This window comes from Misgurnus anguillicaudatus, unplaced genomic scaffold (genome assembly GCF_027580225.2).
Source record: "Misgurnus anguillicaudatus unplaced genomic scaffold, ASM2758022v2 HiC_scaffold_33, whole genome shotgun sequence".
Classification (NCBI taxonomy): domain Eukaryota; kingdom Metazoa; phylum Chordata; class Actinopteri; order Cypriniformes; family Cobitidae; genus Misgurnus; species Misgurnus anguillicaudatus.
In genome coordinates, this window is record NW_027395283.1 from 9,796,107 (window position 1) to 9,817,860 (window position 21,754).

General features: G+C 35.9%; 1 protein-coding gene and 1 long non-coding RNA gene across 10 annotated transcripts in view; both read right to left on the bottom strand.

Annotated features, from left to right (window-relative positions):
- Positions 1-21,754, bottom strand: part of LOC129449217 (N-lysine methyltransferase KMT5A-A-like) — a 96,235-nt gene that overhangs the window by 50,863 nt on the left and 23,618 nt on the right. For 5 of the 9 annotated variants that reach the window (XM_073865766.1, XM_073865769.1, XM_073865763.1 and 2 more), the window contains 3 exons: positions 15,018-15,085; positions 14,780-14,882; positions 14,583-14,632 (listed from right to left, as the gene is read on the bottom strand). In XM_073865766.1, the coding sequence (XP_073721867.1) occupies positions 14,583-14,632; positions 14,780-14,882; positions 15,018-15,065 (201 nt within the window). In that variant the 5' untranslated portion in view covers positions 15,066-15,085. Of the gene's footprint in view, positions 1-14,582; positions 14,633-14,779; positions 14,883-15,017; positions 15,086-15,998; positions 16,071-21,754 lie in introns of those variants that run through there. The other 4 variants (XM_073865770.1, XM_073865771.1, XM_073865767.1 and 1 more) reach the window with 4 other exon arrangements.
- On the bottom strand, positions 11,889-14,573 carry LOC141363180 (uncharacterized). Its single transcript, XR_012368651.1, has 3 exons — positions 13,672-14,573; positions 13,123-13,217; positions 11,889-12,384 (listed from the first exon to the last, which is right to left on the bottom strand). It is a non-coding gene; the product is annotated as an uncharacterized lncRNA (long non-coding RNA).

Consider the following 21,754-nt stretch of genomic DNA (forward strand, 5'->3'; position numbering starts at 1 on the left):
GCAAAGTCATTACAGGCCTTGTTAGATAGTAATTCAGGTGCTATTTCTACGGGGGGGTTTGTTAGTCTATCGACAGTAGTGAATAGAGCCCGTGCATTGTTAAAATTTTTAGCAATAACGCCAGAAAAGAAAGAGCGTCTTGCATTCCTAAGTACCAAATTATAAATGCGAAGTCTCTCTTTATAGGCACTATAATGTGCTTGGAGATTTGTTTTCCGCCATTTGCGTTCAGCTATTCGACACTCTCGTTCTCCGGAACTTACAAGTGGGTCATTTCTCCATGGAGATCTTTTTATACTGGAGACAACTAATGGGTACAATTTTGTCAATAACAGTTGTGACTTTAGAATTGAAATTGTTCACAAGTTCATTGATCGAGGACACAGAAACGGTTTGAGTGGAGGAAACAAGTTCAGGGAATAATTCACTTGTGCTATCAGTGATATATCGTTTCCTTATTGTCTTGGTTTGAACAGTGTTACAGACAGAAATAGCAGCGTTAAAGAAAACACAGAAATGATCAGATAGTGCAACATCTGTCACTTCAACTTTAGAAGTGTATAAACCTCTGGATGCAATCAGATCAAGGGTGTGACCTTTAATGTGAGTGGGATCCGTCACATGCTGAATCAGCCCAAAGTTATCAAAAACATAATATAGTTCTTTGGTCTCTCTATCCTCAAGTTTGTCAACATGAATGTTAAAATCACCGGTGACAATCACACAGTCAAAATCCATACAAATCACAGACAGCAATTCAGAGAGGTTATCATAGAAATCTGCACAGTATCTAGGTGGCCTGTAGATATTTAAAAGTATGACTCGAGGGGAAGACTTTAGCAAAAGAGCTACATATTCAAATGAAGAAAAATTTCCATATGATAATTTTGTACATTGAAATTTATTTATTTTATTTATTTAAGTTTATTTGTATAGGGACAGATACAATAAACATAGACAAACTGGAGATACAGTCCTCAAATGCATGTACCATAGTGCTTGTAGCTGAAGCTAATTTGCAGCACTTGTCCCTAGAAGGGCTTTTTTAACTATAGTAATATTAACAATAAAATGGCAATCAAGAATAATTTAAAAAGGAAAAAAGAAAAAAAAAAAATTTAGCTAACCATGATTACAAGTTTGTTGCTGGATTAGCCATGTTCTGGTTGCTTTTTTAAAAAATGTTAAACTGGCCACAGATTTTAAACAATCAGGTAATGAATTCCAAAATTTTACGCCCTTCACTGAGAGGGCCATCTGAGCAAAGGATGTTCTACAAAAAGCGATTTTGCAATTTCCACTAGAAGCCGCTCTAGTGGCCCTACCACACCCCTGCAATCTCTCAATCAGTGCACATAAAGACTTAGGGGCTAGACCATTTAAACATTTAAAAATAGACTTTACATAATGAAAAAAAATACAAGCTTAAAATCTTATATCTGCTTAAAATCTGACAATGGTGATATTTAATTTGCTTTCTATCTAAAATTTTCAAGGCTCTATTATAGAGTCGTTCAATCCGGTTATTTGTTAAATAACTCGTCTGGGACCAAACTGTCGATCCATATGACATATGTGATAATATCATAGAATTTAAAAACAGAAATGCATGATCATAAGTTAAACAATTTCTTATTAATTTAAAACTAATAAGATTAGTCTTTATAGTTTTACAAAGCTTTTTCACATGACTTTTAAAATTTAATTGAGAATCCAGAATTATACCCAGATATTTTTCTTCTGAAACTTGGTCAATACGCTCACCTTTAATTTTAATATTTAATATTTCTGACTCTGATAATTTTTTAATTGAAAAGCATATAGACTTTGTTTTTTTAGTATTTATGGTTAGATAAGAGGCATCAAGCCAGGCTGACACATTTTCTAAATTTCTTGTTAGTTTTTCACTTATCTCCAGACAATTTTTACCAGATGAGTAAATGACTGTATCGTCAGCATACATCTGAAGATTCACATCAGGGCAAACTTCTGGAAGATCATTAATATAAATACTAAAAAGAATAGGACCTAAAATGGTTCCTTGAGGAATTCCCATTTCAATTTGTTTAGAGGATGACCTAATATTATTAAAAACTACACTTTGTTCACGATTTTTCAATTTCCAGCAGTCGGGGAACTGTCCAGATTTTATAGAGACATTAATAAGATGGGTAAGAGGTTTAACTAGAGAATTTGCTTTTTTTAAAAAAAAAAACAGTATCAAGCTTATATATATATATATACAGGGGTTAAATTGGGATTTGTTATGTGGGGGGGCTCTGCGGGGAGAGTACTTTAAGAGGTAACATGTTTAATACTGATGACAGCAAAGCCACTGGTGTGTTTTAATGACATTCTGGACCTCTGATAGGATTTGATAAGTTTCAACTTTAAATCTGTGCCAGAGATTGACCACAAATATTTTATAAAGAGTGTCTGAATTTTAAATTATGCAAATCTATGAGTTTGACACCCTATATCCATTTGTTGCACATGTCATTATGCACAATTGATCAAACTTTAAATGAAGTAAAAGGAATCAACCTCCTTGAATAATTCTATATGCATAAGATAGGCTACCCAAAAAGATTAAATTAACAAGAAAAGGTACAACACACAGTACTGTATCATCAACATTTCTAATAAATTAGCAATAGAGATTCCCTATGCTGGTCAGCAGCTAAAACAATCGTAAGGTTTGATTTGTGTAATCAAAATACATAAATGTATTAAACTATACAATGAGTTATATGAAGTGTTATCCAGTTAACATACTGTAATTAAATGAGTGACATACATACTTTAGTCCTTAACACGTTTCTAGTCTTCTATTAAATTTCCTCGACGTGGCCACCATTATTACCTCTCTCTCTCTCTCTCTCTCTCTCTCTCTCTCTCTCTCTCTCTCTCTCTCTCTCTCTCTCTCGCGCGCTCTCTCTCTCTCTCTCTCTCTCTCACGCTCTCGCTCTCTCTCTCTCTCTTGTCTCTACAATGTCAAATGATCCTGTGTGAAAGCGCGTTCTTGAAGTTCCTGAGTTTTTTCGCTCGAGTTGCATAACTTGCGCGAAGACGCGTTTAAAAGGAAAAGCGCGTGTTTCCGCGGCAATTGCGCCGCCCAATTCGCGTCATTTGCATCGCCCCGTGCGAGGACGCGTCTGATTGCGTCTTTGCTTTGACTTTGTATGTAATCTACTCGCGCAAATCGTTGAACTTGCGTTGGTGAGTATGCCCCATAATGAATGGAAACACATTATTCCCTTCGCGTCAGTGCACACGCACCAGCGCAGCGAGTACACACGCACAAGCGCAGCGGGTACACTGGCACAAGCAGAGCGAGACCTTCAGCCTATGTGCCGGAGCTTAGCCCCGGACGGCCCCAGCCCAATTTAAACCCTGTATATATATATATATATATATATATATATATATATATATATATATATATATATATATATATATATATATATATATATATATATATATATATATATATATATATATATATATCTTTAGAATGTGTAGCATTTAATTCATCAATAATTCTCATGGTTACCGCTAGGGATGGGCACGAGTACTCGATTGCTCGAGTTCTCGAACGTAGCATCGATGATCGATCATGAAAACGATGATCATGTGGGTTTATTTATTTATGTATTATGGATATGGCGGCATTTGGCTAGCTGGTTAGCATTACAAGCGCATCTGATAGTGAAAACTGGGTCTGGAGATGCGTGTTTGATGTCGTGTCGAGCTACGCAGACCGGCGTATGACATCAGTTAGGTTACCATGCGTGATTCAAAAACAAACGGCGCGGAGGCAACCCGCCGATCCCGTGAAGCAACCCACCGATCCCGTGAAGCAACCCACCGATGCGCGCAATGCACGGCAACCCGCCGATTCCGTGAAGCCGGCCACACCTCACCTCACATCACTGAGGCACTATGGTTTAAAAGAATGCCGTGATTTTCGGAAATACAGTCAGTCAGATGCAAAATGTACAGCGCCGTCAAAAGTTCAATGGGTTATCAATCATCAAATATCAACTGTCACGGTGTGTAAACACTGAATAATAAAAACAAAAGGAGAACCCAAACGCAGACTCAATATACAAAAATAAACTATGATTTATTTAATATAAAACAGAAACACCCACGTGGGGGTAAAACAGATGATGAAACAAAAGACTGTGGTAAGACACAAACTAAACAGGAACAAAACAGGAACTTGAAAACAGAGCACACGGAAAACGAGGAAACTCTGACATTCAACATTCGACAACGCACACGCACAACACAGAGGACGCGAGGGCATTATAAAGACAGCACATCAATGGGGAACAGGTGAACATAATTAATCACGTAAGACACGAGTACATAAGGGAGTAGGGTAAAAGTGACAAGACACTGGGAACACGTGTCACACATACATGATGTGAAAACACACGTGTTCCCACATAAACACAATGCTGCCATGGCCTTGCCCTCAGAAATCAGACCTGAATCAAACCCCAAGGTCTGGCAAGCCCATGACAGCCACAAGACACTGGGAACACGTGGAAGCCACACATACCATATGACTCCACATGTTCCCACACAGAACATAGTACTGTCATGGACTTGCAAAATGAACTCAGACCTTAATTTAATACAAAAGGTCTGACAAGCCCATGACATCAACAGATACCAGAGAGCCATACGAGCATCTTGAACAGGTAAGGGACGACGTCATGACACAGCTAATCGCTAAAATGATAGCAAAGACTTAAAGCTGCTTAATGTTGTGAAGCTTGTGCTTTGACTGGACATGTTTAAAAGCGCGCTGTTTATGATGCACAGCAACAACGGGAGTTAAACTTTCTATACACGACTTAGTTAAAAACTTAGATGAAGTCTTGCATTTTATGCAGACAGCTGCACGTTGTACATTTATGTTGTATAAAGGCTTAATATTATGTAGAGTGCGTCATGTAGAAAGCGCTTCGGTTTCTATTAACCCTTTAGTTTCACTTCATCACGCAGCTATTCCTGTAAGAGGTTTCTGTTAAAAACATTTAATTCATTAATAATCTAGTATGTGTTCATTGTTCTCTCATAGTTTATTCAAAATTAAGTTTTATTTGAATGTTTTTAATAAAAATATTTTCATTTTCACCATGACGTGTACGCCCCGCCCCTTTGATTGCCCCGCCCCCAGTTAATCGAGTACTCGTTCTTCAGACCTACACTCTCAGAAATAAAGGTACAAAAGTTGTCACTGGGACAGTACCCTTTCAAAAAGGTACACCTTTGTACACTAAAGTACTATTCGGACGGGATTAGTTTTACATAGGGAGGTGGGGTAAAGCAAGTTTTTATCAGAGCTTCTCTGTGATTTTAGTCCAGTCCGAATGCTCTATGGACAATGTCAGTAAAGATTACGGCGTCTTTTACCTTCTGTAAAAAGGTCCGGAAAAATTACCTCAGGTAATACTAATCCAGTGCGAATAGACCAGCTGTAAATATCCACGTAAATCGCGTCATTGCCTTTCAATTTGCGGGTTTCTTTTAAATATAGAAGCGCTTAAAGAAGCATTTACTTGCGTTCTAGACGGGAAACAAGTCAGTGGCAGGTCAGTTTCTGAATAAAACACGACACAAACTTTAAAAAAAAAGTCAAATTCACTTCTCAGATTCGCGGAACTGTTTACGAAACTGACGTTCTCCCCAAACTGAAATTAATCACAGTGTTTCGCGTTTTCCTTGTCTGTTTCATGTTGTTTGCACATCTGATATCAAGAGGCAAGGTAACGTGCACGTGAAGACGAGAGGTGACGCGCTGCGCAAACGAGTCACCCCTCCCACTTCTGAATGTTTTACTGAGATTTCTAATCCCGTCCGAATTGACCATTAATATTACCGACGTCCTATGGTAAAATTACATTACGCCATCTACCCCTGTAAAACTAATCCCGTCCGAATAGGGCTAAAGAGTGCATATTAGTACTTTGAACTGCCAAAATGTACCTTTAAAGGTACATATTTGTACCTAAATGGTACATATTAGGACCTTTTTTAAAGGGTACTGCCCCAGTGACAGCTTCGTACCTTTCTTTTTGACAGTGTATGGATTAATCGAAATGAAAAAATGACATAAATGCACATCCCTAGTTACCGCTTCATCTACTTCCCGAATTTCAAATGAATGATCGTTATTTTCCATATTCTCAAGCCTATCTTCGTTAAAAATCGAATACTGTATATCTGCTTCAGCTTTTGCAAATTTCGATGCAAGGTTGTTAACTGATTGGATAAAAAAGTCATTAAATTGATTTGCAATTTTTTTGTGGATCATGATTAGATTCGTCTCCGGAATTAATAGAAAAGTTATCCGGAGCTTTGGATTTGGGTTTTATAAGGCTATTAATTTGTTTCCATATTATGCAACCATTCCCCTTAGCTTCTGTTAATATAGTTATATAGTAGTTTGATTTTAAAATACGGAGCTCTTTAACAACTAGGTTTCTCAGACTTTTAAATAGCAGTAGATCTGTTTCATGTCTGGTTTTAAGAAACGTCTTCAGAGCGTAATCTCTCTTTTTCATAAATTGACGTATGGTATCATTTATCCAAGGGAGTTGTCTTTTCTCTGTGATTTTTTTTACGGCATTTACTGAATTTATCTACAATACGACCAATATAACCCATAAGTGTATCACAACAAGTATTTGCTTGGTCGCATATTAAAACTTCATTCCAATTTAATGCCATTAATTCCTTCTCAAACTCGACCTGGTCCTTACGAGGAATCTCAAATTTAGCTGATATTGGAATACCTTGCTAAGCGAGACTTTGAGAGTTTTTTAACAATAAATATCATATTATGGTCTGACAGGCCGCAAGCTAAATTGTACATTTTTGTAATTCGATCTGGTTTGTTTGTAAATACTAAATCTATCAATGTTTGAGTAGTACGGGTAATGCGAGTAGGCCTAGTGATTATCTGTTGATAATCATATCTTGAAGTTATATTTTTTAAGTTTTTTCTACAATGCTTATCTAACCAATTAATGTTAAAATCTCAGAAAACCAACACTTCGCAATTACGCTTAAAACTCTTAAAGAATTCTTCTAAGTTATCATAAAATGTAACTGCACAGCCTGAAGGGGGATTATACAATACAACAATATTAAATTCCATGCGTGGGGAAAGAGACACCTTTATACACAAACATTATATTAACCTCTTAAACCCTGAGGACCCTGTCCCGGGTACAAAATTTCGTATTTTGACTCAATATAAAGTATTCTTTTAATCTTTAATGGTCCGTCATGGACCCCAGTAACACATATGAGATACTGTTTGAAAGCTTAGAGTCTCTACTTTCTGCAGATATGCATCACTTTGAGAAATCTTTTACTGTAAGAAAGTTATTTACACTTAATTTACACTATCACCCCCCCCCCATAATTTTGTATATAATTTAATATTCACATATTTCATATTTTTCAAGTATGGCAAACATGGGCAAGTCTTATATCAAATGAAAGCTCTCATTCTCAGGAATAAGGCTACAGCGTTATTTTTGCTCTATTTTCAACACATATCCAACAATTGTCGAATGAATAATAAGGTAAAAAATGGTCTTTTGTAAACGTATGTAAAAATTGAGTGTGGATTGCCTCAGATAGCACAGATAGCCACAAATGATACACCATCTTTTCTCTTAGGTCCTACTCTAAAGAATGAGTCCATTCACAGCATTTTCTTAGGTTGTGTGCATGAATAATCCCTTGCTATTTATTATATGTGCAAAACAAAAAATGTATATTTATATGAAAAATGTATTTTCGCACCCTTCAGTAAAATAAGAATAACTTTTGAATGCGACATGCTAAAGAGTTCATTCTTTTTTTGGGTGTTTACTGTCTGCTGCTGTTAACAACCAGAACTGTCTGCAGTCTGCTAGAGCACCCAGAACCAGAGTTATACACTATCAGAGACCATATTTACAACATAAAAAAAGAAAATTTGGTGTTTTATCATATGAAAAACCACATAAATAACAATATTTGTCACAAACAGCAGCTTTTTATGTAACTTCAAAAGGTTTTCTGCAAAATGATATAAAGATTTTGCATTTATTCCACTGTATGTGGTTATGGTAGCACTTCAAATGTTTTTTTGCAGAAATTTAACTCCATAAGCGTATTATTCCTCCCATCAGTTGGAGTAAAATAACTTTTGCATTTATTATGATAGAGAAAAAAATCTTTTTTCCTCTGTAAGCTGGCAATTGCTGGAATCAAACAAAACTGTCTGCAGGGAGCTGAGGAACTCAGGGCCAGAGTTATACACTTTCAAATAAAAACTTTAGAAAAAAAACATCAAAAAGCGCCTATATATTTTTGTGTTTATTAGAGGACTGACAACACATACAACCATGTTTAGCATTTTTAACAGTGTTTTATGTTATTTCAAAGGGTTTCCTGTAAAATGATACCAAACATTTGTATGTAAACCTCTGCATGTGGGTATGGGAAGCTTTTGAAATTGGGTAGGCCAAATCCAGGCGAAAATCCCCAAAATAGCTTCAGGGTGGAAGAAGTTAAAACATTTTCAGGTAATGGGATCTCTAAGGCTTTAAATGAATCCTTAATATTTATTAATACACCACCAACTTTACCTTTAACTTTATCCTTTCTAAAACATTTATATCCTGGTACATCAACCATATGATCTGAAACATTATCGTGTAACCATGTTTCACTTAAACATAAAAAATCAAGATTAGATCCAGTTAATAAAATTCTAAGTTCATCACATTTTGGGATAATATTTCTAATATTTAAATGTCCCCCAAAAATACCTCTAGGTTTCATCATGGGACCCCAAACAATTTTTGCATGATTAACAGTTTGGAAAAGTAGATTCTGGCGTTGTTTAGAGAATACCTGTGCTTGATGGGAATTACCAGCCGGTCTTGGGCTGATGTTGTTGTAGAGACAGGTTGTATTTGTTACTTTGGAATCGGTTGCTTTTGCTTCATTTACCGTTCAGAGTACATTTGCGTTTGCGAGCTAATTTGTCAATGTTATGTAAGTTATGTTTATTAGCATTAGTGTTACTTTGGGAATCCTGTTGACATCTGTTGCAGGGAAACCACATCTCCACCTGCCTATGATCTGGCTAAGCTCTCAAATATAGCCAGGCACTCATGCATCTCCATTCACATGCCATGCAACCAAGCTCATAAATACAGCTCTGGCCTATCTCTCTTAAAGGAGCATACCCTCATCCTCTGCAGAGCTTCATTAAAGGACTACTTCCAATATTCACCATTACCTTCTTCAACGACTGCTCTGGTATCCAAGTTGTGTGTGCTACCTCATAAACCCTGAATGCTGGCTCTCTCCTATCTAATGTATGTTCTCTTGTGTGCCTAATAAACAGCTCAAGTTGGTTCAACGCTCTCTATTGTGTTCTGACAGACACCCTGGTACACTGCTATATTCATTCGTAACTAGCCCCCTACACTTCAGATTAGTCTTCGCTACCATTATAGTTATGTAGTGACATTTGCTTACAGATAGTTTGTATCTAACGTGGTACATTTTATTATGACATGACAAAACAAATTTGTTTTACCTCGTCTCCTCCTACAGAACTGATCATTTGATTACACATTATGCATTATGGTATCTTTTAAATGAACAAGAAATTCCTGTGGTGTCTACATCTTAATGTCAAGAAGGTTTAATATGTCAAAGCTGTTAGATAGTCTTACAGTGTTGTTTTTATTTTCCCTTTATGCTTTGAACCAGCTTATGCTCTTACTGTCATTAACAGTAAAATTCATAGACGTAAGATGGATTTTTACACAAGTATGCAATCAAACAACTGGTATGTTATTTGTTTTTTATTGTGTGTGTTTTTTAGGAGTGGGGGTGCATTCAGCTGATGTAGATGTTTGCCTAAAAGGGATATGACAGACGCTACATATCATTTCATGTGATTTTTATATGTTATATATTTTACCAGGTGTTACAGATGATCAACAAAATGCCCTCTGGAAGGTCCTAAGCGGGGAATTCTCTGAAGTAAAGGATGAATTTGTGTTCATATTTCAAGTTCAAGAGGATATTGAATTTTACAAGGCCTGAAGGTCAATGCCATATTTCTCAATCAGCAATTGCAGTAGACAGGAGTGAATGAATGAAATGTGTAATGAACTCATTTATTTATGAATCAATAATTTGAAGGAATAAATAAATAAGCTAATCCTTTGTGTAAGCTTAGATGCAGACATTTGTTAGGGTGTGCTGAAATAAGTAGTACAGATTTATATAGATACAATTCTGGCATCTTTACACTGGCTACCAGTTAAATATCGCATACAATTTAAAATATCACTAATCACCTACAAAGCTTTAAATGGCCTAGCACCCTCATATCTGAATTACTATCAGAATACAATCCATCACGCACACTACGGTCGCAAAATTCTGGTCTCTTGATTATCCCTAGACTATCAAAAGTGTCTAAAAGTGGAAGATCCTTTTCCTACTTAGCCCCTAAGCTCTGAAAATGATTTACCAACCGATGTCCGAGAATCAGACACAGTCGATAATTTGTCTAGTAAAAGTACTTAACTCGAAATAGTTATCTGTACGGAACAAAGCACTCGCGGTCATAACACAGACAAACCAAATAAATAAATAAAAACCTTATCTTAACGTATGGTCGGATTGCGATTTTGGAACTTTCGTGTTCTTGTGAATAGGATGCCATACAGACCCGTTTGCCACTGAACCTGCATTAACGACGACAGTGGGGCTCCCGGCCTTAGTCAAACGGGTTGGCACGTACGGTCGGGTTGAGATTTTGGCGTTTCATGTGTCTTGTGAATAGTATGCCATACAGACCCGTTTGCCACTGAACCTGCATTAACGACGACAGTGGGGCCTCCAGCCTTAGTCTAACGGGTTGACACGTATGGTCAGGTTGCGATGTTGGCGTTTTCTCGTGACCTTGTAAATAGTATGCAACATAGACCCGTTTGCCACTGAACCTGCATTAACGACGACAGTGGGGTTACAGGCCTTAGTCAAACGGGTCTAGGTTTCATTTTCTCTTAAAGATCGGAAGGTGACCCTTAGTTACCATATATACCGTCGCAGTGGGCCCCCAATTTGCTAAATCCTCAACTGTGGATAAAACAATTATGCCTCAATAGTTAGTCTGTCTGAAAGTAAGCTGATTAAACCACATCACTGTGTGACACTTGCATTACATGTGAACGGCCCCTACGCTAATATGATTTTGTTTTTCTCTCCCTGTCTCGTCCTCGACCCTGAGGACAATGGGACAAACAGACCCAGTTCCGGTAGATGTGAAAGTCGGCACACCTCTGATCTACTGGTCGTCCTTCAATGTGATGCCTAGCTGATGCCTGACCAAGGATCACCGGCAGGACTCGCTTAATCTCCGCTTAAGCTCCTTATCTGTTTATATGTGTGTATATACATGGGTCAAAGACGAAAAGGGGGTTTAAAGCATAAAAAAATAAAAGTGAAAAAGAGCTTTAAATTTAGTCTTTTTCACATACATTAGAATATGTCCTGTTTAACTTTATGTTTTTCTGAGCAAAAAATAATTACTACCATACATTTTTACTGGGATTTTACAGAATACACCAACTAAAATGTCATTCAGTGTAACAATATTTTTATGCAAAAAAATATTATCAGACATTTTTAGAAAAACTATTATTTGATGACACATTACAAGACTCTATTTATAGATCACAGTGCAGACACCAAATACTAACTATTTGTCATTTTAAAGCATTTTACTTCGCCAATATTCTTTAAACCATTAGGTTTTACCCATTTGTCAGCAAGAAGTTTTTGTAAGGAAGTGAAAATCAATTCAAATCAAATAAAATTTTTGTAGGATCACACATTATTTTACATATTTTAATAAGTACAGCTCAGAATAAGTATATTGTTTCATTTCTACATAAATATATCTGTTACACCGAATGACCATGGTTTGTTACACTGAATGACATTTTTGACAAAAATAGTGTCATTGTTTCCATTATTGCAATGTTTTGAATATTATTCTGTATCATTTTATTCCTAAACAAATCACAGAAGTAGATGCTGAAATTAATAATCATTTTATTCCACAATACATATCATATTCGTAAAAATTAACTGAACAGGTGGTAATACTGTATAATAAGATCCAGAACTGCCTTTATACGTTTAGCTTCTGCCCTGTGTTTACTTTGATTTTCCCGCCATTGCTTTCGCCTCTTCTCAGCTGCAGCATCTGATAAATTCCTGATTGACGGGTGATCAGGATTTGCAGCCAAGGCAGCTTGCTTTCTTCTCTGGTTGCTGAAATACAGATTCCATGTAATTATTGACATAAAATTATTGACACAGATCTATATAAAACGTGTTATTAATTAAAAATACTTTCTGTTTGGCAACATAAATGACATGTTATCAGGATTTGTATTATGGGCGGAGAATCCCCTCAGTGGCCTCACTTAAAGGGATAGTTCACCCAAAAATGAAAATTCTGTCATCATTTACTCACTCTCGTGTTGTTTCAAACCCGCATAAATGGAAGGAAGATATTTTGAGAAATGTTTGTAACCAAACCTTTTGTGGACCCCATACTATGATACTAAAAATAATACTATGGAAGTAAATGGGGTCCACGAACGGTTTGGTTACAAACATTACTCAAAATATCTTCCTTTGTGTTCATCAGAACAAAAAAAATCATACAGGTTTTTACCAACATGAGAGTGAGTGAATAATGACCAAATTTTCATTTTGGGTGAACTATCCCTTTAACTTGTGGTATAGGTAGGGTGGAGTCTCTATCTAAAAACAGCAGTAAACTATTATTCTGTAGGGCTAGGCTTGGACACAAATTTCACGATTTGATTCAATTTCAAATCAATTTGATATTGATTAACATCATCTGAAAACAGCATAGACTGAAAGATCGATTATTGTGATTTACAAATCACTTTTGTTTCTTCAAAATTAGAATTGATTAAAATGGGGAAATCTATCTTTTTAAACCCAGCCCTATTATTTTTACATTGCACTCCTCAATACCTTTCTCGTCTCCTTGCTAAATGCATTGCCCTAGCTACTGGGTCTGCATTAACTTTCTGCCAGTGCCTAGAAACTTTTTCTTTGTTTGTGGGCATCTAAAAGAAATCAGTACCAAAACGACAAAAATACATTAAAACATTAATATTGATAAAGTTTGATATATTTTTTGTGCTAAACATCCCTCATTTATCTGAAATAGAAATAAAATGCTAAAAATGTTATCTAAACAGTGACACTCTCATTCAGTGTAATGAATGACACTGTGGTGTAACATACAATTTGCATTACACCGAATGACCAAACATTACCCTGAATGACGAAACTTTTACTTAAGCTAATATTAGTAGTTAACAACTAGATACCTATATCAAACAGTGAACTTGACCAGAAAGGTTTATCATCATTATTCACAACATCTACTTTTTTTTCAAAAAATCTAACAATAAAAGTGTTTTTTTGCATTTCACTGAATGACAGTCATTTTTGTAACTCAAGATACCACACTATGAAAAGGTGAAATTATCAAATATTTAAGAGCAATAAACTTACCTTGCTGAATCACCACATGGTCTTCAGGGGGCCTTTTGATGATGTCACAGACTGCTTGATGAGTATTGTTTGTGTATTTAATTTCAAAATGGCTTCCTGATGCCATTACACTGAATGACCTCTGACAAACTGCATATTCGGGACAAAAGTCCCCTAGTTGTTTCAATATTTAACGAAAAAAATAACACATAGTCCTATTAATATAAAACAGCCAACACTTATGTGAACATGCCAAGGAAGCAAATATTTTTTTAACATGGTATTTTATACGTTTATTTAAAAATGTATTAGTAAAATCATAGTCCGGACCATTACGCTGAATGACGATTTTACACTTTGGAGCATTATTAAACTCATATTTGGTCATTGTATTTTCACAAAAGTTATTTGAAACATAAAAGTAGACATTTTACTTGCATTTTATATGTTTTTTTTGTATGTAAAATCACTTTTGTAAATTATATTTGATGCGGACACCAAAATGGTGACGTCTCGTCTTTGACCCACATGTATATCTCCCAAGGGTTTTTCCCTCCTAGGACTTTTATTTTTATTTCCTCGGCTAAACAACCCAGGGTTTTTGTTTTTTTTCTCCTAGGGGTTTTTTTACCCCGGGGAGGTAGCCTGCTTGGGCTTAACTTAGCTTCTTCTTCTAGACGTTACATTAGTAATACGCTCGCTCATAATGTCGAGTCATAGCCGCAGCAAATTTGACTGCTTAGGCCATTGTGTATTATGATGTGCTATCTGTTGTTTTTCTGTGCTTTTACTGCTTCTATTAATGTAAAGCTGCTTTGAAACAATTAAGTATTGTGAAAAGCGCTATATAAATAAAATTGAATTGAAAAAAAAATTGAAGCACAGGTTTGATATAACTGAAATTTAAAATGTTTACAATGTGAGATATATACCAATTTCTCATTCTTCATGAAGCAGGTTTTGTGCCATGTTCTTGAACACACTGAAAAAATGAAAGTAGAAATATATAAACATGTGCTTCTTTTAGTTTTTGTCAGATCACTGCTACTTCATTAGATCAAAAGGGTCAATAACAATGATACATAAATGAACCCATGTACAACCATATATTTGAGTGACAAATACTTACATTTGCATGTTAAGCCAAGCCATTTTCGACTAGACACGGGTCCACTGCAATTTACACAAGAATCCAAACTGGATATTACTGCACAATGAACTTCATGATGGCACTATAAGGATAAAAAGAAGAAAGAAGTAATGTATTTTTAAATCAATATTGATAGACAAATCACAACTTCTATTCCCAAATGTCACTTTTGTCACAAACAAATGACATGCCTGTTACGTTATAAAGTGCAACTTACCATTTCATTTTCATTAAAAGCTGAAACTTCTTCCTTGGCCACTGACATTGTTTGTTCTTACAGGGCATCTGAAATGGAAAAAGCAATTGTAAGCTGTTGTCTTAAAACACTTTCAAAGCATCACATTTATCAAATTACAGTTTCAAACTAACTTAGTTTGATCCTTTAAGCTTCCCCAAATGTATATTACTTAAAATTCAGATATTATAGAGGAATATATTTCCAAGTGCAAACCCCTCACCAAAAGCTGAAGACAGGACAAATTAAAAACAACTAACTGTATTCTTCTCTTTAACAGACAGATATTTACTACAGCTAGTGTCAAATCTAAAACATTGTTGTGCAGAAATTTGCATAATTACTCTACATCTTATCTATAAACCTGACACACAACCAAACCAACAACATTTCATCAAATGTGTAAAAATGTGACTGTCCTCATAGAGAAAAACTGTCCTTATATTTCAGGTCGGTGTCGTGCCCATCCCCCCCAAACACACACAACATATAAAAATCAATGGACATCTTAATGGGATCGCCTGAAGTGCGAGCTTCGTCAGATAGCGTCTACTTCAAAATGCAAAATATACGTTAGCAGCCAATGTTACTTGTTAATGATTGGGGACACATATGATGTTATGTAATGTTAAACTATGTGAGTGGCGCGACAGGGATTTGAACAACTTCCTGAGTCACAGCTGGGCGGCGCGGACAGGCGCCACCTGGCAGCACCGGTGTGCATATACTCATAGAAAACAATGTGTTCGATTTTTTTAGAACGGCGCGGCCGGTGTGCGATCCCCTATAGGGTGTGTGACCATCCTCATAGAGAAAAACTGTCCTTATATTTCAGGTCGGTGTCGTGCCCATCCCCCCCCCCCAAACACACACAACATATGAAAATCAATAGACATCATAGGGTGTGTGACCATCCTCATAGAGGAACACTGTCCTTATATTTCAGAAAAAATGCTCACTTACTTTCTCTTTTCCTGATGTGGAAGGACCCTCAATGGACTCATCCACGGCCACCGATATCTCATCACACAATTCCTATAAATATGAGAAACACAAGAAAAACATTCAGTAACAATGTTTGCCAAGTGATCACCATAATAATTCCTTACAAGAACAACCAAAATCTAAATATCTGTTGTCACTGGTCAGTATTCGATAATTCACCAATTATATTACCTGCCAAACCCCCCCCCCCCCCCACTGTCATTTTGCACTTGGATGAATAGAAAATTGATTTAGTTCTGTTGGACAATGGACACAATAGTAACAAAGTGATTCGTATCGGCTTCATACAGCACAAGCTACAGCACAGAACATCTGTGGCCTCATTTATAAAATGTTGCGATCATTTCCCGATCACGCTCGGCCGCCCCTCCCATCTGGAACTCTCTCCCTGAACATCTGCGAAAACCCCAGTCGGTGGACATTTTTAAAAAAGAGCTTAAAACTGTTTTGTTCAGGCAGGCGCTTTTAACTTGTCCTAGTTTAATATGGTCTCTGTAGCACTTTGAGGTGCTTTTATGAAAAGTGCTTTATAAATAAATAAATATAGTATTATAAATAAAATAAAAGTATTATTATTATTAATAATAATAATAATAATATTTCTCAAGAATGTGTATGTGTGATTTATAGAACATGTGAGAGAAAGTGGCGTCTGCGCCTAATGTCTATATTGTATGCCCGGTGCGTAACTCCAAGGGAAATGAGTATAATGGTAGAAAAGAGACCGCACTCAGAGACTGAATCAAATACAAAAAACTGTATTAAAATACCGAATCGTGTTCACAGGCCATAACAAACACAAGGACAAACGTTTCGGGCTTAGCCCATCATCAGTGTCACAACTTCGAAACACGTCATAAGGCGCTAATGCCTCTTATAGGTTCCTACACCAATCACTCCGTATGTGGAAAAGGATACACCCATGATCATTACTGGCAATCAACCATTGGCTATAGTCGTGAATATATTACGTAAGCTTGTCCAATAGAACATCCTATCAATCCCAACCATGATAAAATGTACTACGAGAGACACAAATATAATAAACTTCAAGAAAACTAAATTTTAAACAACAAAAAAATTAAATATCAAAATACACTAATAATACCATAAAGAAAACCAAATAAGCCAAAAGCGAAAAATACAAAAGTGACACATAATGCTCAATAATCAACCATATATCATATAATAAAATACTAGAGCAAGAAAAAGATTTATAGAACAAGACCACTTCCGGCGCAGACTAAGCACAGACGTAGTTGTGTACAAGAGGCAATAACAATATAAATAGGGTTCGTTTTCTCACACAAACCGCTCGTTTCGTGTCTTAGGCCATCAATGTGTACTTACGATGGACAGTTGTTCAATTTGGACTTCTCTGTGCATGCTCTTTGAGGTAACGTTTAGTAAGTGACCATAGACCTGCATTATATGACTGACAGACAACAACGGTTTGACCTAAAAACATCAAAAGTGAAACTACCGCGGAAACCAAGACACCTACATCTTGGATGCCCTTGAGGTAAGCTAAAACATATCAGAATTTAATTTCAAAGTGAACTATTGCTTTGAAGGGACACTCCGTGTTGCATTTCCCTCTTTCAATGATGTTAAAATCGTCATTTTACATCATTGAAAGAGGAAGATGCAACACTGAAATCTGTATTTCTCCCATCTCAGGGGAAACTGAGGAAATGATGCACGACTATTCAAAAACATGACTGGGGTTCTAACCATACAAAGCTTAATGAAAATGGCTGGAGTGTCCCTTTAAACTTAAGATATTACAGAGGGAAATCTTCCCAAGTACAAAAGCTGAAGACAGGACAAATTGGAACATCTAACAGTAGGGGAGAGTGGCTCACAACCTAACACTTTTTGACTTTGGCTCTATCACACCAAAAACATTTAAGGTAAATTTATTATTTTTTTCACACAAGCAACTGAAATGTGCTTAAGGCAGAAATGTGCATAATTACTCTACCCCTTATCTACACTCTAAAAATGGTTGGGTTAAAAACAACCCAATTGGCAACCCAACGCTGGGTAAATATTATACAGAACACATGCTGGGTTAAAGTAACCCAGCCCGTTGGGTAACACATTTTAACCCAGCAGGTTGGGTTGTTGAAAAAACCCAACGTGTAGTCATTTTAACCATTTATGGGATTAATATTCTGGGTTTGGGTTATTCTTGCTGGGTTATTTTTATCATGTGCTGTATTGTAAATCAAGACCATTGTTAACAGCAAATAAATGTTTATTTGACTGCAAAATAACTACAACAAACTAGTGCTGCCACTAACGACTAATTTTCTAACGACTAATCTTTCGACTAATTTTTCGAATAGTCGACTATTCTAAACGACTAATTAAAAAAACTCAAGTGTTTGTTATTTCATTGTGTCCATTTTATTTTGAACCCACCGGTGTCATAAACAATATGAAAAACTTAAATGTTACCAAATAAAAAATTACAATGTAAACAATATAATAATAAAAACTTCCAGTGCAAAGTAGATGCTTAACAGAAATATGAAATGTTTCACTTCTACTCTTTGATCTTATATTGCATTTTAACACAACTGAATGCTATTTTACATATTATCTGTTCTGTTGTAGCCTATAAAATAGTGACTAAACATGACTCATCACCTCGTTTTTTATCCAACCAGCTGTTCCTTTAACTGCTGCTAAAATCCTGATTTAGATATGCAAAAATCACCATACATTTACATTGTAGCTTTACATTTACATTAACACAACTGAATGCTATTTTACATATTATCTGTTCTGTTGTAGCCTATAAAATAGTGACTAAACATGACCCATTACCTCGTTTTTTATCCAACCAGCTGTTCCTTTAACTGCTGCTAAAATCCTGATTTAGATATGCAAAAATCACCATACATTTACATTGTAGCTTTACTCTTAATTGTTGTTGTGTTTTGAGCCATTTCTTGATTTTAAATGCGAGTGATATAGCGCAGACAATTCGGTGCAAATTCAGAAATATAAGAGAATACACTGTTGTTGTTACATAGACTACAGAATAGGGTTGGGCGATGTCCCCATAAATTGGCAGTTGACGATGGTTACGTAAACCATCGCGATGGACGATGATATCGTTAGGGGGGGGGGGGGGGGGGTATTTTAATTTTTCGTTATTATTCGTTATTATATAATTATTATTCGTTATTTTACTTTATTACTTCCACTTAAGAAGAGTTGTGCACTTTTTATTTTAATATATATTTTACATGAATACTATTCTGTACTTAAAATCTATAATTTTGTTATTTTACTATCCCAACTAATGTCTCTTTCCTATAGGTTGCACATAAGGGGAAAAAGTAGCTTTAATCCACTGAAGAAGAGTTGTGCACTTTTAAGCACTTTTTAATCTCTTTACATAAATATTTTTTTCTATTTAAAAGCTATAATTTCGTTATTTTACTAACCCAACGACTTTCCACGCTTTCCAAATTTTGCACGTAAATATCTGTGCATATGTGCCACCAGTACTCCGTCAGAGAGCGGGTCTTCAGCACCGCGGGGAGCAGCCAGCACTTCAATCCGCAGCTTATTAAAACTAGACAAAGTGAACAGGGCCAGACACATCGAAATTTAAACATGGTCTGTGTATGTAAATCCCGCGTTTCGGTCGGAGTGTTGTTCCCGTTTTCTTGTTCTTGACGTTCGCTGAATTCTGGGTTTATATCCTAATCTGCCGCTTCAGTGCAGTATAGCCTCAATGTAACAATGAGCACGATCTCCCGAGACACTACAATAGGCTACTAATAAATGATTAATATGGGCTGTTTTCTTGTACAAAATTAATTATTTTAAGATAAATGTAGGGGAGAGCGGGGTATGTTGTCACACTTTTCACACTGTCTAACATTTACTGAGCACCATACATCAAAATGGTATAAATCTCATACCAAATGAAAGAAGGAAGTCTTGGGCACATATGTTGTATTCATAACATCTTTATATCTTATCTCATTACAGAGTTGTAGACTGTTGAATAGTGACTGTGCACTTGTGACAATTTGCCCCATCGGAGGGTAAGTTGTCACACTAGGGCGGGTAAGTTGTCACACTAGATTATCTAAAAATAAGAACACAACTACTTAATTGTGAATATTGATTTTAATTTTTAAACTCAAACCAAACTGTAAATATAAACATCCGTGCCTGGAGAATCTGGAAAAACAATTATTTCAATCCAAATAATGCACATTTCAATTAAGTGGCAAGACCACTTTACTTTGAACTTTGGTTCAAATGTTCTATGGCTTTCACATAAAACCAGATAACTGAATGGAACGCTGCAGATAACTTGCTTAACTTAACATGTTTAACCTCTGAACAAAACAGATGCCCTGTATGACTAATAGGACTCATCTCCAGAATCACAATTCTGACACACATAAATTGCCTGGCCTGAGGTGCAAGCATCATGGGCCCAATTGTTGCATTTTACACATTTTACCCAGGTCTCCTTTGGACGACTCTTTGAAAATGGCTCTACACAGACGAGGCAGAAGCACTCTTCATCATCTGATGATGACTCTTGCATGATTTTTCTTCTTTTAGCTGCCTTGTTTTTCATAGGTCCAGATTTCTGCTTCCCTTTCTTTTGAAACAGCTTTTTGCTAGATTGAGGCTTATTCTTTTCTATATCATGTTTTCTGAGCATGTTCGATGTGTTTGTTTGTACAGGGGCAAGTTGTCAGATGTGACGACTTGCCCCAAAGTCATTGAGACAACTTGCCCCATACTTACTTGTGTGCTAATGTTGTCTAAATCTCAAGTTTAGCTCATCATATCACTTTAGCTAAAGTATCAAAAGACACTTTACGGTCTCCTCTATTTTGTGCAAAATAATCATTTTAAACATTCACACCTAACAAAGTTGTATTGCATAAAATGTAAAGTGATTTTTTTTTACTTTTTAAGCAGAAAAATAAGAAAATTGTGCTAACCTCAGATTACAGTGATCTTGACCACATGTGAACAGGAAGTTCACTATAGAAGAAGAAGTCACATAAAGTGGCTATTTGATTTTTGACATAGAGCCTCTAGTGTTGGAGTTATTAACAGTGTGACAACTTACCCGTGTGACAACTTACCCCGCTCTCCCCTACAACATGTAAAAAGACAAGATTCTAGCAATGTCAAGATTAGGGATGGGCATTTTCCAGGAACTTACTATTACCAGTAATTTACTATTACTTTTAATATTTAATTTTATTGAATATTTAAGCTCTTAAAGAACGAATATTCGTTTATTTAAATTATGTTAATTAAGACATGCGTGTTTTGTATTTTTCATTTTGTCATAATTTCACAGAAGGCTTATAATTAGGAAATATCCACAACAAGCTAAACTTATATTCTGTATGTATATATATATATATTTGTATGTATTTTTAAATTGAAAACATTGTAAAATATATATATATATATATATAAAATTCTTCTTAAAAAATATCCTACAGAAAAAAAATGCGTTAAAACTTAATGCGGAGCGAAGTCTAGTCAAATCCTTAGTTTCAAGTCGGTCGTTAGTATTAATTCATTACTGTTTGATCTTACATACATTATATTATACCAAATATTATACACTAACCCCAAATCTTAGCGAAGTTTGAGGACTTGTGAAGTTTAAAGTTTGAGGACTTGACAAAGTAGGCTATCATCATTTA